Source organism: Solea senegalensis, linkage group LG11 (genome assembly GCF_019176455.1).
Source record: "Solea senegalensis isolate Sse05_10M linkage group LG11, IFAPA_SoseM_1, whole genome shotgun sequence".
Taxonomy (NCBI): Eukaryota; Metazoa; Chordata; class Actinopteri; order Pleuronectiformes; family Soleidae; genus Solea; species Solea senegalensis.
The window spans coordinates 9,112,853-9,131,293 of record NC_058031.1 but is presented as its reverse complement, the minus strand read 5'-3'; the positions used below and the strand labels follow the sequence as shown (position 1 = coordinate 9,131,293).

General features: G+C 38.1%; 3 protein-coding genes across 4 annotated transcripts; all 3 read right to left on the bottom strand.

The window, feature by feature from the left end:
- Positions 1–203: 203 nt before the first annotated feature.
- On the bottom strand, positions 204–3,590 carry LOC122776814 (transcription initiation factor TFIID subunit 8-like). The gene is made up of 4 exons (XM_044037536.1): positions 3,412–3,590; positions 1,520–1,679; positions 366–464; positions 204–277 (listed from the first exon to the last, which is right to left on the bottom strand). Exons 1-4 carry the CDS (start codon positions 3,457–3,459, stop codon positions 204–206), a joined length of 381 nt encoding a protein of 126 aa, XP_043893471.1. The 5' UTR covers positions 3,460–3,590.
- A 777-nt stretch (positions 3,591–4,367) lies between these two features.
- Positions 4,368–4,972, bottom strand: LOC122777628 (G0/G1 switch protein 2-like). The gene has a single exon (XM_044038967.1). The coding sequence runs from the start codon at positions 4,951–4,953 to the stop codon at positions 4,618–4,620; it is 336 nt and encodes a 111-aa protein (XP_043894902.1). The 5' UTR covers positions 4,954–4,972; the 3' UTR covers positions 4,368–4,617.
- Positions 4,973–7,666: 2,694 nt separating this feature from the next.
- LOC122777763 (calcium/calmodulin-dependent protein kinase type 1D-like) lies at positions 7,667–17,740 on the bottom strand. Of its 2 annotated transcripts, none has more exons than XM_044039213.1 (13): positions 17,608–17,740; positions 15,685–15,796; positions 12,886–13,011; positions 12,626–12,700; positions 12,390–12,528; positions 11,261–11,384; positions 10,892–10,967; positions 10,490–10,602; positions 10,318–10,396; positions 9,704–9,791; positions 9,085–9,434; positions 8,906–9,000; positions 7,667–8,656 (listed from the first exon to the last, which is right to left on the bottom strand). In XM_044039213.1, exons 1-12 carry the CDS (start codon positions 17,723–17,725, stop codon positions 8,946–8,948), a joined length of 1,455 nt encoding a protein of 484 aa, XP_043895148.1. In that variant the 5' UTR covers positions 17,726–17,740; the 3' UTR covers positions 7,667–8,656; positions 8,906–8,945. The 2 variants fall into 2 exon arrangements, with proteins under 2 accessions (XP_043895148.1, XP_043895149.1); XM_044039214.1 differs by having other exon boundaries at positions 15,685–15,875; positions 17,608–17,637.
- Positions 17,741–18,441: the final 701 nt, after the last annotated feature.

The window sequence follows — 18,441 nt, the reverse complement described above, 5'->3', positions numbered from 1 at the left end:
GTCGAGTTTAGCATGTCGTCCAAAATCGCACCAAAAAGTCATAGTTTAGTATGTCGTCCAAAATCACACCAAAAAGACATAGTTTAGTATGTCGTCCAAAATGTAACAAAAATTCTTAGTTTAGTATGTCGTCCAAAATGTCCAAATGTCGTCCAAAATGTGACAAAAAAGTAATTGGACGTTTTTTTATAAACTATAAACTTTCAATACTTACGGGCAGTTATAACCATCCTCTGAGACCTTTTTGCATACACAGGCAGTGTTTCGACATTAAAACCTGCAGCGACACAAAAAGATTTCAATGATGTTACTGGTTTTATTTTGCATTGCAACTGTATTACACATCCCTCTCCTCTTGGACTTACCCATTTCGATGAGTGTGACCACTGTATCAGACAGGGTTGGAATACTTCTGGCTGTGTGCTCACAATAGGCTTTGGCACAGCGACCTATTTCAGTTACATCTGGAAAAGACCAAACATTGTGTTGTAGAAAAGTGTGGAGTCAATTACTGTGTGGGCTAAAAAGGGTTAGAATAAAATTGTTTTTGCAAGAATGGTGCTACAGTAACTCAAGGTATGGACAAATCATACATTACATCCTTTTAAACAATTCTTAATTCTGCCACTTTTTCATAGACATGAACTTTGACCCGCTTTGGTTTTCTCCCTTTCATTGCTCTGTCTGTTTGTCCATTTGTGAATAACATAATTCTAAATGTTGAAAGCAAATTGAAATGAAACCTTCTGGGGATGCAGTTTATGGCCCTAGAAAGAAAGGATTAGATATTGTTGGTGATCCAGGGTTAAATGTATCAACACTGTGGGAAACTGTGCAGCCTTGATGGCTTTGTAATAAAGATTAGAAAATGACTTATGCTTTAAACTACACTGTATTTGTTTTTTGCCATTTGCATTTTCTGGAAAAAACTATTGAAAACTGGAGAAACTTTTGCTATATTCTAATTTTGATACACATAAATATTTAAAAACACTGTCTGCTTCCATGCTACAAACGGATCCGGTCCAGCCTACATCCAGGACATGATCAAAACCTACACCCCAGCCCGCCCACTCCGCTCTGCATCGACAAACCGGCTTGCTGCCCCCTCACTGAGAGGATCGCAGAGGCACTCGCAGAACTCGAGACTGTTCACTGTCCTCGCTCCCAAATGGTGGAACGATCTCCCCATCGACATCCGGACAGCTGAAAGCCTCCACATCTTCCAACACCGACTAAAAACACATCTCTTCCGACTCTACCTCGACTAAGACGACAAAAAAAACAAAACAAAAAAAAACAAAAAAAAAAACTTTGCACTTATGACTAGCACTTCATAGTTTGTTCTACTTGAAGCTCTTACTTACTTCTAGCTCTTATTTGTACCCAAATGTTTAAATGCACTTTTGTAAGTCGCTTTGGATAAAAGTGTCTGCTAAACGACATGTAATGTAATGTAATGTAACAAATAATCAAAATTCTCAGTGTATAAAGGCATCACTTAAGGATTTATACATACAGCTCTGCATCATTTCTGTGAGCGTCTCCACCGCTGCTTTCTCTGCACTCTCGAAGCCACACTCGGTCAGCAGGGCACTGACAACAACCTGCAGGGTGCGGCGCCTGGCCAGATGGTAGTTTTCTGCAGGACTGGATGCTGCTTTACCACCAGTCCCACGCTATGAATACATGAGAAAAATCATGAAATAACTGCCAGAAACAGAAACCAGGCATGGGATGACAGAAAAAGTCATGGTATTGTTTAGGTAATAGAAAGAATACACGTCTTTTTTTATTCTAATTGTTTGTAAATAGAAACATTAATTGACAGATGCTTCTGTCTGTAAAAACAGAGGAAACGGACCTAAAATTTCAAATGTTACAAAAATAGTACTTGCACGTAACTAAGAATATACATTTTTGTGAACATTAAAAAGGGAAAAACAAGAATCTGGAATATGTGGAAAGATGCAGGACTGTATATGTTACGTCACACACATTAATGAATTTTCCTAATTCATGGTCATCCTTAAAAACCGAATAAAATTATGTCTAAAATATTATCATCTCGACTGTGAATGTTGCTAAAGTTAGTGAATTTCTGTGTTATTTTTATAATTGATTAATCTTTTAAATGTTTTTTTTTTTTTTTTTCTTTTTAATAATAAGTAAAACAAGCTTTCTGATTTTTCAGAACATCATCATTTGCAGGTTTGGTAAACACTGATCAATATTTTTTTAAATATTTTCTGACGTTTTATGAATTACTGGATTAATCGAGAAAATAATTGTTCAAAGAAGAAGAAAGAAGAATTGTCATTGGACAAGAATACAACTTTCTTCTATAGTGTCAACTATATAATGTCCACACTGGATTTCTGAAGATGATATGGACAATAACATGTTCTAGATGATAATGTCAGAGGGAACGTGTGAAGGCTAGTCCAAAATGTTTTTAGCATGACCTTATTTCTTTAAGTATATAATTGTGCAGTCAACAGTAAGTGGTTGCTGATGCAAACATGTTTCCAGCTTCACTAGGTTTGCTGCATTGTTTTTTTTTTAAATAAAACTTTATTGTCAGCTACAAAGAACAAACATTGTGGTATTAAAATGAAAAAGCAAATCAAAAAAACAATATAACATATATAATAGAGATTGTGTTGAGGTATATGTCCAGATCATCATTTTTTTTAAAGTACTAAATATGGGCAATGTTTTCTCTGTATAAAGTTTTGTTAAAACAATGAGCAGGTTAATTTTATATTGTCCATTGCTTGAGAAATTTTGATTATTTAATAGGTCAGATTCTTTAAACAAAAAAAAGATTCTTTTTTTGTTTCAATGTATCTTTGAAGGTCTAATTAAAAATGCTTCCAGAGTCACATAAAACCACAGATGTTCTAATGTTTCTGTCAAATTGTTCCTTTATATTCTATATATTTATAGAAAACGTTATGTTTGTGGGTGATTTTAAAGAGTAGCTCATATAATTTATTGGGCAGCACATATTTGTAGGGAAGAGTAAATATAACGCTCCATGTCTCACTATCAACAGCTCGCCCTGTACATTTATATTTGATATGCGCAACGACGCCCACAGTGACATTGTATTTGATTATGGATCAGAAAATATCAGAAATATTCAGGTTGCAGGGCTGAGAGAGACAGAGTGTGTGTAGCACATGTACACAGAACACAGACTTACACAACACGAACTTACGCAACATGCATTACAGCATTCGCATAAATAAAATATGTTTATATTGTGGTGTGACGGACTTTATAACCTATAACCACCGGTATATTCATTCTGAATTCAGTTGTAGTTATTTTAGCTTCTTAACGAGGCTGACGGTGAAGCAGCTAACACCCTGTTCATGATCGAGGGAGTAAAAAACTCGTTCCTACCGCTCCTGCATTCAGCGAAGCTCCCGACGACACCGCGGGATCAGCCATCACTATTTATATGGACACTAATCCTTTCATTAAACAGATTTATCCACACAGAAATTTTAATTTTACATCTCCGATGATCACAATTTAGCCGCCGTTAGTAAACAAGGCGTATAAATGTGTGACGTTGTTTCCGCAACTCACCGGAAATTCTTATTCTTTGTCTTTATTTTCCGTCAGACTGGGCACATCTGTGCTTTGCTGCCTCACACCGGTGAAGAAACGCAACTCATACATACGGTATACTGTAATAATCAATTAGTAACCATTATTTTCATAACCTTACCAATATCAGGTATGATTGGTCAAATGAGGCCACTCTATTGAGTATAGGTGGACGATATAAGCTTAAGATTATATTTATATAATGTAACTTATTGCCTTGCATGAGCTTTTATGTCTTTTATTTATTCTGCCTTTTATCTATTCTCTGTTCGGCACTTTGGTCCATTATGATTGTTTTTAAAGTGTTTTACAAATACAGTTGCATTGGATCAAAGTGCATATACATGTACAGCCACAACATGAAAAAGATAGAAAACTGCATGGGTTTAATGTTAGGGCTGACGGGTGTAAAGGAAAAATAAACAATTAAACAATTAATTCATAGAAATTTAAATGAACAAATGTTTCACAGAACTGTGTGTGCTCTTAAAACTGACCATTCGTGTTAACATTTGTTCTCATGCTGTGATTACAAATTTATTTTTAAAACAAAATAAGTCAATTTATCAACTAATCATGAAAATAAAATAAAAGCACCTTGTTTCCAATTGGCAGACTGTTTTTTATGCCAAATCGAACAATGAAAATTATCAGCAGATGAATCGATAAAGGAAATTAGTATCAGCTGTGGCCCCAATCCTGCAATCAAAAGTTTCTACTGTATAAAAATACAGAATACAAAATCATGGCTTTCATCAGTGGATTTATTAGAGTTCAAAATAAAAATCTTTCACACACATTCCATTTGCTTACCAACACATTCAAATACATTTACAAGAGCCTGCTGCACAGCAGTCAGACTTATCCGCACAACTTTTTTTTTCAGTCAAGGGGGAATTGCATTGCTATGGAGACCAATTAAACATGGTGAGTTATTTACCAATATTGCCATTAACCCTTGTAATTGTCCCTTTACATGAAGAGAGCAGGGTTTCTCTAATAAGCATGTAAGCGGTTGACTGAGCTTCTCCTCCCAGCAGACACCAGGTGTTTGGTCATGATCTCTTCTGTCTCCAGCCCATCCGTGACTTCAACATAAACAAAGGCGGCGTGTGACATCAACACTGACTTCTTCTCCTTGATCAGCTCCACAGGTGTCTCCTCAGCAGTCTCCTGCCCCTCAAATGGCAGGAAAAGCATTTCCAAAAGTCCTCCAACAACTCCAAGTATAGCCAGGGTGGAACCGAGCGTGTAGATCTTCACGATGCCCCAGCAGGGCCTTTGGTTCAGCATCTCCTTGGCAAATGGGATGATCTCAGTAATGGTGTTCATATTTGGCACTTTGAGTGGTCTGTAGATGAATAAAAGACTTAAATTATACCCATACATTTCCTTGCACATAATCAAACAAGACTGGTTTATTTAGGGATAGAAAGATCTTCATACTCACAAAATCAAAATTCTGCCCACTTCTCAGTGTTTAGACCAATCAGGCATTCGAAGGCAGAAAGATGAGAGGCAGAGTGTGCCATTTAAACACCTCCAGGATCAAGTCAACTCCCACAGTTGAGACAAAATGCATATTCATGAGGACTCTTGTGCCATTGCTTTTCATGGCTTTTAGGTAAAAGGGCATGGGGATGAGAAGTGAAGCAAATGATCCCTGTCAGTAAAACTGTGCATGCGTCATTAGACAAAGTGTGGATGTGTCAGATTTACAGCTGCACGGTGATGCTGTGTGTAGAATACAGATAAATCAACAAAGTAAATAATATGTTGTGTTGTTTGTTACTATACACATTGACCCTCATCAGGAGATGCTGTGAGGCTTATTGAACCCTAATAGATAAGGTTCATTATGAGATAAGTTTCAGTAGATGATGTCTGATCAAGCAGTCTGTGCTGCTCCAGCTCATGTACAGTATTATCACAAGTGTGTTTTTGAGGTATTACTCATGTTTTGAGGACCTAAATCTGTTGAGTCCCCATAACGTAAATTATATGCAGTATGGTTAGGATGAGGTAAGGGTTAGGCCAGTAGCCAGGAAATGAATGTACGTCAATGTAATGTCTTCTGATGTTATGGAAACCAGGCTCCCTCTCTCCCTCTCCCTCTCTCTCTGTGTGTATGTGTGTGTGGCCTCTGTCCTTTGACCTCATTTCCTACATGCAGTGAAAGAGCATGTGCATTCAAACAAAACCTTGTGAAATGTGTCTGATCTTTGTCACAGAGAAACTTGGCATGAGCACTCACTGTAATAGCCAACATCACAGGATGTCGAGTCACAGATGTTGTGCTGGGTAATTAATCAGTTTAACAAATAGCTCATTCTGATTTCTTCTTAAGACTTCTAGTCTAGACAGATTACAGACACTCATCCTCTGCAGAGGACACAACATACAGACTGTGACGATAACCTTTTCTTTCCTTTTTTGCCACCAGCAGGTTTATGGTTCATACTTAATATACTATAAGATTAACTCTGTCTTTAATGAACCATAGTAAACATTTCCTTTTGCACACTGATTTAGTTTATTTCAAAATCCTTGGAAAGTCCTCTTACCACCAGCCTTGGCTGAACAGTTAAATGTTAGCATATTAACATGCTAAAGAATAACATAGTAAATGTTATATCTGCTGACATTAAGACTATATTTGAGGTCATGATGTAATCAGCAACTAATAGTAAGAAAACCATTGACTAATATTAGTTAATATTAGTTAGTGTTTAGTAATCATAAATGACAATACAAACTCACTAATATTAATATTAATATTACTAATATTAGTGAAAGTTCACCAGCAAGAAACTAAAAAAAAAAGAAAACACAAAAACTTGTCAGTGATGCAATGTGGCTGAATTGAAAAACAACCTTTCCTCCCCATTGGTCAGTGATGATGGTCAGACTTTCCCAAACAACTCTCTGCTAAGTTCACACTATTAATAATGATCTGACAGCTGTGGAGACCTTTGCACCACATTTCTGCTCTCCTCTGCTTGAATGGACAGTCTGTCTCTGACCTGGACTGAGGAGGGTTAACGGTGCAGGTACATGTGTGAAAGCTCTTTCAACAGGAGCTCCGGGAAGAGAGGGGTGAGGAGGACACACATGGTTTTGTACAGAATGTGTACAGAAGAATTGTAAAAACGCTTTCTGGGACGTCGCTCATAAAAGGCTGAAAGCTCAGTGTGTTATTCAGTGCGTCATTTAGAATTAGACTTTTTGTACTTTTTCTAGATTAGCAAACACTTTACATATTATAATTTACTTTTTCCTTGTGCCGTAGTGGCCTTAACTAACACAGATTTAATCAGGGCAGTTTTTAGCTTTGCAATATGCTGTTTGGGGGCCCCTAGTTTGCAAAAATGTAGGGATTCTAAACCCTTTGGATCAGGGGTGTCAAATATATGGCCCATGGGCCAGAACCGGTCCACCAGAGTGTCAAATCTGGCTCACAGGATGAACATTTTGCAGTATGATTAGGTTCTAATCATACAATAAATAAAATAAAGTTAAATACCACTGTGATGTATTGTATTGTAGAAACAATATTGTTGAGACTGCACTTATTTTTCTCAAGAAATTTCAGGTTGTTCATACCGTGTTTTGTAAAAAGATACTTCATTAAATGTAAAACAAAGGGAAACATTTGGAGTCCTTGTTGTTTATAGTTTATCATGCTATTATTTTACTGGTCCAGCCCACTTGAGATCAAATGTGTGGCCCCTGAACTAAAATGAGTTTGGCACCACTGCTTTAGATGATCCATTTTCTTCTCACGTTTTTCTGCCCCATTAGGTTAATTTGTTTTTGATGCCATAACGCAGTATGCCATTAATATCCTCACTAATGGGGATGATGGGTACCTCTCTGTCATAGTCAGCAAACGTCACCCACCGTGTGACCGTACAGTCCAACAATTTTCACTTGCCACAAAATCACCAGCCACAGCTTATCATTGCAGCTTATTTTATTTATATCCTACATTTAAAAAAAAAACCAAAAAAAGTATATAAGGGATTTAATAAACACATTAGACAGCTACGGATAAAGACAGGTCATTTTAATTCTCCTCAGATGAGGCTGATCATGCGGCTTTGGGTTTAATATTAAAACTACATAGTTACTGTTCAAAGAAAAGTGGAAAATATAATGGGAGAAAAACAAATGCAAATTCTGCAAACATTTAATAATGAACAAACATGAATGAGCGTCCATCTCTACATACAGCTGTAGAGACAAGAAGAATTAATTATTTACAGGCAGACATGAAACATCTATTACTGTGAATTTACATGACCATTTACATTCGAGTACACCAATGGCATTAATCTCAATGTGTTTTTTTTCCTGGTTAAATAAAGGTATAGGTAAATAAATAGAAAGTTATACTGTTTTAACAGTTTTCTTTTTCAAAAAGAAATAGATACTTAAAAAAATAAAATACAACACAACTTTACAAGAATAAATAATATGGCTCTTCTGAAGCTGTGTACAGTGTTTCTTTTCTATTCTCTGAATGCAGGTCGGTTATAGGGTGATGATTTACACATGTTGTAACATGTTACCTCGAAAAAAGTGTCAATAAATTATTAAATTTAACACGATAAAAAGTAAGGAAACCTGAAATAACATCTAGTGACATTTAGTAACATTAGAGATCAGAAACTGCTTCACCATGCACTGGATAATCATTCATATGGAGCTCCACAGCAGGTGAAACTGTCAAACCCGCTTCTATATGAGAGTCAATCCTCTGAATACTGCGTCTGTGCATCTAACCCAAAGTGGGTCAAGTGAATCTGGACGTGTGTGTGTGTACCGTCTGTGTGTGTACTTCTATGTGGTTGCTAGGAGGCATCATAGGCACACTTTCAAAAATAAAAAATAAAATAAAAAAGATGTCCCACAGACTGCATGGACCTCGCAGATGTATATCTGTCAGAGAGGATCAAACACTTCTCATTCTCGGTACCAGGGGGAGCTGCTGACACACGACAGCTGCATGCTGAGTCGGCACAGCAACACTGACCTGCAGAGGGCAGAAAAAAACACACTCAGAATGAGACACCGTTTCTCTGACGAGCTAAGTATTCAACAAAGCATCAACTGTAAAATCAAAATGTTACCTAATGTGTAACTCATGTTACAGTCTTAACCACCATGATTTATCAGCAAAAAGAGGTCTTTTTTATAGAGGATCTGTTTAAATGCTACAGAAGAAATTCACACAACGTCATAGCCGAGGTATATGCTACCCAAATGCTTTACTGTAACTTACCGAGTAAAATGTTTTTCCGTGTAAGCTTCACACACAGCCTTCACATGATTGAGCAAACTCGAGTCTGCTCAATCTTTTCATTGCGGTTCTTATACCTGGGAGTAGAAAAAGAACGTTTGAACATCTTGCCTTGGTCACAAAGTCAGGATTTTAGAGCCTGAAATAAAGCTGGTACAAACCCATTAAGGTTGGCGGGCTCGGAGTGGTACACATGTTTGCCCTGCTCAGCTATAGTGGGTGCATGATGTGTGCCGCAGTCGCTGTGACTAGCTTTCAGTGCGTGGTAGTGGCTCTTCGGTTCGACGTGGCTCTGGGGCAGGGGTATGCGTATTGTCCCCTGTGCATTCTCGCCGACCTCCACCCTTCTGGGCTCAAGCTTGTCTGGGTCGAGCCGTTTGCGCGGTTTTGTTGGGGAAGACAAGTCGATCACCTTGATGTCTGGGATACTGGCCTGCCTCACAACCAACTCAGAGTGGGCCTGCTGCAGCTTCTTCATATGGTTGATGGCTACAGCAGCATTGAAGGCTTGCTGTACGGTAAAACACAAGAGACATGTCTGTGAGTCATGCAGCACGGTCTGGACGTGGGATGCATTTTCCACTCAAGTTTGACTGATTTTTTCTGCTTAGCATTGAAGTACACTACATCAGCCCGACATCAATTCTCAGTGGCCTTGATTACAGAAATATATCTTGTGAAATGGTCCTTAATCAAGAAGGCTTGAGGAAGGCAACCGATTAAACTGCCGGTCCCCAATGAGATTACCACATCATAGCCAAGAAATCAATGATGACTGACCTTCCACTTGGACTTGGCAAAGTTCTTCTGGATCTGGACACTCACAGAATAGTAGATGTCCTGGCTCCGGGCCGTCTTTCCGATAATCCTGGAGAAATTAACGACAGAGCAGAATCCGCAGATTTACTTTATGTAAGAAAGAATCCTGATTCCATCTGCATGAGCTAACGCTGTGTGGATAAACTCCCCTCTCATGCCCTTCACTGTTTCTATCACCATGAGTCTCCAGTCTAAAATAAAGCTCTATGACAACATCGGATGCCAAGACATAACCTCTTTTTTAGGATTATTTATTGTTATATTTAATAATCTTACAGATGATACAGAAAATGGTATTATGTGATATTATGTTTGTCTTATAATATCTTAGGTTGACCTATGTTACATACTGTATGTATGTGTGATGAAGACGGTTATTTGACTAGAATTTAAGTAAAAAAGAGTACACTTGAATAAATCTAAGATACATGTTTAAAAGCAACACTCACACTTGTACTTCACTTTACATCACTCTGTGACAGCCTCCACTAAATATTATAATTCATCGCCAAACAGTCTAGTGTTATATAAAAAATGAACAACATAAGGAATTAAGGCAGATGACTGAAACTCACCAGGGATGTCTGAGCGCTTGATCAATGGTGTAGCGCATGTTGGGATTCTTCTGCAACATGTTACGGATGAAATCCTTAGCTGCATGTAGAGATAGAGATGATGCACCATGAGGCAAAATAAAGCTGGCAATGTGCACACGATAAAGGTTTGCTAAAAATTCAGTGTCTTTACCAGACTCGGATATGTCATCCCAGAAGGGCGAGTCAAACTCATATTGCGCCTTCATGATCTTTGAGAAGAGTCGTGTCTCGCTCTCTTCATAAAAAGGTGGGTATCCACAGAGTCTGCAGTCATGAGACAAGCATTTGTCAGTGTTTAACAATGTTGTCGGGCGTACAGGAGCAGGCAAACATTAACTTAATCATTAACCGGCAGTGGCTTGAAATCTGAAAAATCTGGCTTAATGAAATTAGTTTTAGGTTCTCCCTTTAAACTGATGAGTGAAGTAATGATTGACAGCATGTTTCTGTGTCTGTCTGTCTGTCTGATTTGTTTTTCTCGATACAGTTGTTATACTGACAGTGTAGGAAAAGGAGATTTAGCTTTATGTAGTTTAACATAATTAATACTTACAAAATGTAGGTAATAACTCCAATTGACCAGCAGTCCACAGATTTACTGTAGGGCTTCTGTGCCAAAACCTCAGGAGCTAAAAGTGATAAAAAAAAACAGGTCAAAACAGTGTCTTACTGGGTTTACACCTTAATAAAAAACACTGTCATATTACTATATGAAGGTCAGAAGGAGTTGCACTGTGTCTGCACGTGGATCTAGAGAAAGCTTATGATTGGGTGCCAAGAGAGGAACTACGGTGTTGTATGAGGACGAGTCGTGCAGGACATGTATGAGGACAGGGAGACAGTGGTGAGGTTGTGCAGTTGCAGTGACGGATGGGTTCAAGTTGGAGGTGGGATTAAATCACGGATTAGCTCTGAGCCCTACCGACATATCCTGGAGTGCCACAGGCGGTCGACATGATGCCACTGTCCACCATCTTGGACAGGCCAAAGTCACTGATCATCAGCTTGGAATGTTCATCTGAGCTGTAGTACAGAATGTTCTCAGGCTGCACAAAAACAACAGAAATCTGTTTAATGAAGAATGCCTAGTGTTTCCCCAGCTGTGAAACACATTTTTGAATAGTTCACCTTATATAAAAGTATCATTCCATTGGATTAAGATGTGTCTGCCAGTGAAAGATAAGGTTTTTGCTGTCTAGAGTAAGATTTAAAGACAAAAATGACTTATATCAGTGTGAAAAAACATCTGATACTTACAAATCCCCAAATTTAAACCTCACATTTGCTTATTATGGCCAAAAGAGAGGGACAAATTAATTAGATGAATCTTTATTTACCAGGGACAATGCAGTGAGACTTAGTGGACATAAAGTGCGTCTGATGTACTGCACATAGAGTATATGGCAATTTGCTAGTTTGTCCCTGGCTGGGTTTTTCAGAAATAAAAAGTGACAAAAGCGCCTTCAGTCATCTATGTAGCTGCTGCAAAAACACAAGGGCAAAACAAACGTTGTAGAATATTACTGTTGAGTTGCTGGTGCATGAGTTTTATTACCTAGTCTACCCGTTTCCAGTCTTTGTGCTAAGACAATTTTACTAGTAGCTGAATGCACATATTCTGAGGACTGGTAATAATTCGATTCTTGGAAAATGTAGCTGGCATGTTGCTTACTTGCACAACTACAAGAAGCTTTGTCCATGAGGAATGTGATGTAACTATTACGATGATGATGATAATGATGGTGGTATGGCATGTGAAAAAATTCTCAAATGCTTTAAGTTCATTGCTCAGTAAGTAGCCAATGCAGCCAGTGAAAGAGATAGAGTTCACTGGTTGGAATGAAAAAAAGAGTTATTTTCATTCCAACAACATGGTTTTACTGAAAAAAATTAAAATCTTAATGGTGCCTTAAAACACTTTTAACTACTTAAAATCAATCTCTTACAAACTGGACTGATTAGATAAATAAATAAATAAATAAATATATGCAAAAGTTGTAATGTTTGATTTATTGTGCAGTTGTAAGTACTATTAGCTGACAGGTTCATACCTTGAGATCACGATGCACTATGTCATTTTGGTGCAGATAGCTGACGGCCTGCAGCACCTGCTTAATCGCCTCACTAGCATCTTTCTCTGAGTAAACTCCGCGCTCCAGGATACGGTCAAAGAGCTCACCGCCTGAAACCCTAGAGGGAACAAGATCAACACCGTGACACTCTTACAATCTTACAATCACCCATTTTAATTACTGCACTGTATGATAAGCAACGTTGGACAACTCACAGCTGCATGACAAGGTAGTAATGGGACTGACTTTCATAGAAATCCTCCATCCCCACAACGTTTTCATGTTTGAGTCTGTTTGAGAAGCAAAATAAAAGCACTTTTATCACGAGTCATGGCATTATCCCATAATTGGGATAAGAATTGTCTTATTGTTTTAATATAAAACACAACCAAACAACAACAGCAGAACAATGGGATTACTTCCCACACAAACGTCAATTACAATCAACGAGACAATATATAATAAACTGAATCACCTCCTCAAGACGGCAATCTCGTTCTCCAGATTCAAGTCCCTCTTCTGTTTCTTCTTGACACACTTCATGGCAAACAATTTCCCCGTCTTCCTCTCCTTCACCATGTAAACTTCTGAGAACGCTCCTCTGTTCATTAACACACACAAAGCATTGGCCATGAGTTCATGAGCCTGGCAACACAGTTTCACATTAAAAAATAAACAGCAATCATCTTTGAGTGAGTCTTCTTTCCCTTTTAGTCTCAATCAATCAGGGACAACTTTTCCATACATGAATTTTGCATTTTATTTATTTGAAATATTTGCACTTTGAGGGCTTTTTGGCTGTTTTATTCTTCGTACCTAACTGTATAACACAGAGATGGAATCTTTCCTTTGTAGTATATCAAAATAGGAAATAATCACGCAGCAGAAATAGCAACATCAAGGGACTCAATTAAAACCAGCTAAACATCCCTGCGGCTTAACTATTCACAGGTCAGTGGCTTATTATTCTCTGTGCTGCTACATGCTCATGCTCTCCTCCGTGCTGTGTGGGAATACTTGTCCCGGCAGGGTGGATTAGGCTCCTAATCCCTGACACACCTCTTACTTCTTACATACTGTCCAGTACAGGTGAGGTCACAGACAGGTGTCAAGGCCAGAACATAATACAGCCTGTCCTCTCTCACAAAGAGCATGAACCTGACCCTCACCGATGAAGGAATGCACACTGATGAAGATCAGCATACATGGAACTTTCTATTTGTTATAAATAATTAAGTGCTATAATTACTTTTGGAAGATATTGTTTTGACTGCATGCCTTTCACACATGCACACGTACTATAACGTGTCACCACAGGGAGGCAGACAAGGAACAAGACACCAATGATCATATCCAGCGTTATCATCACAGTGCTTCACATTTCTCTGAGTAACAAAGTCTTTTTTTCCTCTCTAGATCTCCTTGAAAACATAGTAAATGACAGTGGGCATTTACAAGTCACTTGACATGCCGGCTTCAGGATGTAAGCTTATAAATTAGGGGCATGTTGTCTCAGCAGAAATGTTCCTCTTTAATGGGATATTCTCTGAGGAAACTGCATCCTGTTGCTAGGAAACAAATAGGATGTTGTTTTCACTCTGCGTGATGAGGCCCAAAGGGAAAGAATGTATTGGCCTTTTTTACGCAATCTACTTTTCCCTCTGGATTCTATTACTTTAAGACAGGAAGCCAAAGAGGACGTAAGACAAATTGGCAGCAACGTTCTGTGTTCACCTTCAACACAAGTGAAAAGCAGAATCACTTTCAACATGATCCTGACTACTTATATTTTAGTTTTTAGTTTTTAGCATCATTCTGTTTTGAACAATTTTATTCTTTATATGAAGCTCATTAAAAGCTTTGTTCAAATTGTTAGACATTTAGATAATAGATTTTGCTGTGTTCTCCAGTTCTCCGTCCTCCTCTGCCCTCAGCACAGAACTCATCTGTTTTTGCCAAAAACATGCTGATGTCACACTGGCAGTGCTTCCACGCTAACACCTTTATTTACTGCTGGCCTCTGATCTGCTGTTCTCAAGCGGCTCGCTGCGTGCTGCTCCATAATAATGCTGAGCTCACAAGAAATAAGGACATCACAGAGACTGTAAACGGAGTGTGTACAGTATACACGAGCGTGTTGCGAAACATTTAAAATGTAAACTTGAAAAGTGCAGGCAGTGGGTTTTTTAAACTAGTTCTCTTGTATTTAACCAGCAAAATCCGTTCTCTGTTTACTGTTGTTATTATATTTCTGACTTTTGTTTAACATCTCAGTCCTGGAGAACACTCAGGTCATCTGCTTATTGACTGTTAATGATCCTAAATGTTAGAACAACAATTTTTAAAAACTTTTTTTTTTTAGCCTTTTTAGTCTGGCTTTTAAAAGTATTTATTCATATTTTAGCCTGTTTTAGTTTGGGGTATTTTACATCATTTATTTTATTTAATGTATTTTATACATTTGATATATTTATGTATTCATGTATTATTCTTATTTCTATTTCATTTTTTATTTGGCTTTGTTATGATAGTTAATTTCATTCTGCTTTATTGTTATTGTTATTATTATTATTATTATTATTTATTAATATGTATCATCTTGATTTTTGTGTGACTATAACTCTACCACTGAGATGGTGTTTCCTCAGCTCCTTTTGTTATGTATGATTAATATTTATATACTGAGGTTTGCAAATGTGATAAATGTGTGTGAATAAAGATTGATTTAAATGTTTTATAGCTGAGTATTTTATGTTGGACAAGACAATTAGCAGAAAATCATTAAAAAACATTTGTTTGAATAAATTTGATTGTTTGAAACTTCTTATGGCTCATAATAAAAAAGAGATGCAGATTATTTTTTCCTGTTGATTCAAAGACACATATTTAACACATTTATGTCAGCTCTACGTCTTTCTTGCATTTCTATATACATATTTATATTTATATTTTTTGAATTCATGTTTTTGTGAATGGTCTTAGCTCCGTCAGCCACAGTGTTTTATTGTCTAAGACTTCCTTGTGTCAATCCCATCAAAGCGGTAATCTGTCCTCCAACTCAAACAGCATGTTGCGAGTCAGTTAATTATGTCCTGTCTGTCCTGTTTCAAGATAAAAGGTTTACTGCAGCTTCCCTCAGAATCGCAACAAAAAATATCTAGACATGAAAAAATATTCTCAGAAAAAGAAATCTACGAAGACCAAACAGTAAATAAAAACCAGGTAGGTAGTTAATATTTCGATTTCTTGATGAATGTAAGTTAAATGCACTTACGAGCCCAGCTCCTCCATGAAATCAAAAACTTCCTGGATGTTTTCAGTGTTCTTCTTCCACACGTAGTCGGCCTCCTGACGACCCATGTCTGCAGTTGCTTCTACAGGGATTTCTTTCAGACGTGAAGGGAGAGAGAGAAGAGTAGATATCACTCAACACTGGAGTTCCACGACACTCTGGAGGTGTGGATCCTGTGCATGCAGTTACACCAAAACACATATAATCCTCTATTAATATCCAGACTCATCATCATAAACAGAAAAGTCCTTTGGGATTATTGAGCAGACATGATAAAGCAGGTATGAAGATTGGTTTGTCTCATGCTACTGCTCAGACTGTCTGCAGGAGGACGCAGCAGCTCAGTCTCTGTCTGGCAGACGAAAGGTTAGCGCACTAATCCGTGCTGCTGTAACTAGTACATGAGAGGGTAAACAACAATGTCAGGCTCTGTCCACACAACTAGTCTAACAAGTTTACTTGTAGAGCACTATTCACACACAGGGCAACTCAAAGTGCTTTACAAGGGCATAGAAATACATTAGGAAAATCATAGAATAAAAGCAAGACACTGAAATGACATTAAAATAAACATAAAAATAATGAGCGATAAAAGTGGGATTTGCCCTTATACAAAGTGCAGAATTTAAGAATTTAAGAAAAAGCTGCCGTAAACTATTATGCTTTCAGGCCTGAGTTAAATTGTTATGTACAGTGTGCAAGGATAAGAAAGTTGGAGAGAAGAGGAGACTTATCTAATAAAACCGAAGGTACTGAGGAGGATTAGGGACATGTCAAAAGAACAGGTTACCCAGTTTAGTTTCCTGTCCTCTTTTCTCTTATATAAGGGATTAGTAACTCTTCATCTGGAGAGCTGACCTTGTCACGGCTCCAAAGCCCAAACCTCAAACAACTTCTGGCGCACAACTTGTACAAATGATCCACTTTTACCTCTGAAATGAGTTATGTAGCAAAATCACTAAATAAATAGATTTTCATGCCATTCCGATACATATCAGGATTAACATATACAGGCACTTTTCCTGTAACTGCACAGCCTGAAAAAACATGTCTGTCCACACGTTAGTGAGCTCTGATCGTCTCATGTCTCACTTATGCAACAGGAGATCTTACAGCTGAAAAGCTGGAACAGATTTCCCTGTTGTTCTTCCTGGCTTCACCTGCAGTAACCCTTCCATTGTGATGCTTGTCAGGTCAGTACATGCAAACCTGCTACAGAAATGCAGACCAATTCACACTATTGGCAGTGGATTCTCGTCTCTCTGCTCACAGAGAAACACGGTGGATGCTGCAGAGCCACAAACAGCACAGTCAAAGCCTGCAGCAGTGATCTCATTTTCATACAGCGAGATGGTTTTTAAGGATTTAAGGTGCACATTATTATCTTAGTGAATGACAATCTTTGTTTAAATAAAAATGTCCTTTTTTTTGTCCACAAACCAAAAAATACATAGGTTTGTTCTTGTTTGTTTTAAGTAACACAACCAAATCAAACCCTAACCCATGATCAAAATAGTGATTGATTGATTGATTGATTGATTGATTCATTCATCATTGCAGTAGTAAACACTGATAATAACTGTGCATGTCCTTTTCTCTGTTTTCATAACACAAGCAGAAAAACAGTACGAGGACTCTGCGGCAAAACTCACAGCTGAGACAACAACACCAGCAAGTGCAAGCAGGAATCATTAAAGTATGCATGATTTTAATGTTTAATGCTTATGCCAGAAGAATACTAAACCACTTTGTTCTCTAACAGAATACAAATGAAGCAGCACCCGCTGCACTATGCCTGTGGCTGGAGGGTAAACTAAAAAGCTAAAAATAAATAAAAATAAATAAATGTTTGTCTATTTTATACATATCAACACAAACTGTATTCATGCAGTCAATGGTACTTACCTAGAGACCTAGAGGAGCTCTGCTCTGACTGCGCTGTCAAAAGATCACTGAGGTGTGGACAGATAACAGCGCCAGGCGTCTCACAAATACCTGTTGTCAGGTCTGAGATTACATCCATGGAGAGGGTGAGAGAGAGAGAGAGAGAGAGTGAGAGTGAGAGGAAGAGAGAGGGGGAAGACACTCTCACAGACAGACTTCAGCTCTGCTGCTGCTGCATCTTTGCACACACTGTTGCTATCTTATGTAGAAAACAGAGAAGAGTAGTTCCTTATTTATCTATTAAACCAGAACGATTCATAAAAGAAGACGTTACTATGCAAATGCCTGCACAGGTACTGCAGTGGACTATACCATTGTGTTGTTGATGTTGTTATATTGCACACAGCCGGCCCTAGGCATAACAAACTAAGTGACTGCTTAGGGCCCCTTGGTCACCCTCAATGGCATGGGAAAAAAAACAAACTTTTTACATTAAAGAAATTAAATAGGCGACACAAACATTAAGATTATACTATGTACACAAAAGGACAAAGTATTTTTGATTTTACTACACTTGCTGATAACTGAGCTGTGCAGAGTTTGCTGTGCAGAGTTTAAAAGAAAAGTTAAAGGTTTTAAGAACAAAAGCTAGCCTGGGTGAACACAGCTGAATATACCAGGTATTGCTCTGCAGACACGTCCAGCAAGGACACCATTTTATCCAACCAATCAAAATCAGGGTTTTCTCCCCAAGAGGCTTAGCAGGGTTAGCACCATGATAACAGAGAAGTGACGTCTAGCAGCTACACACTCTCTGGCTGTTTTAATTGCAATCCACCCCCCTCCTCCTCCTCC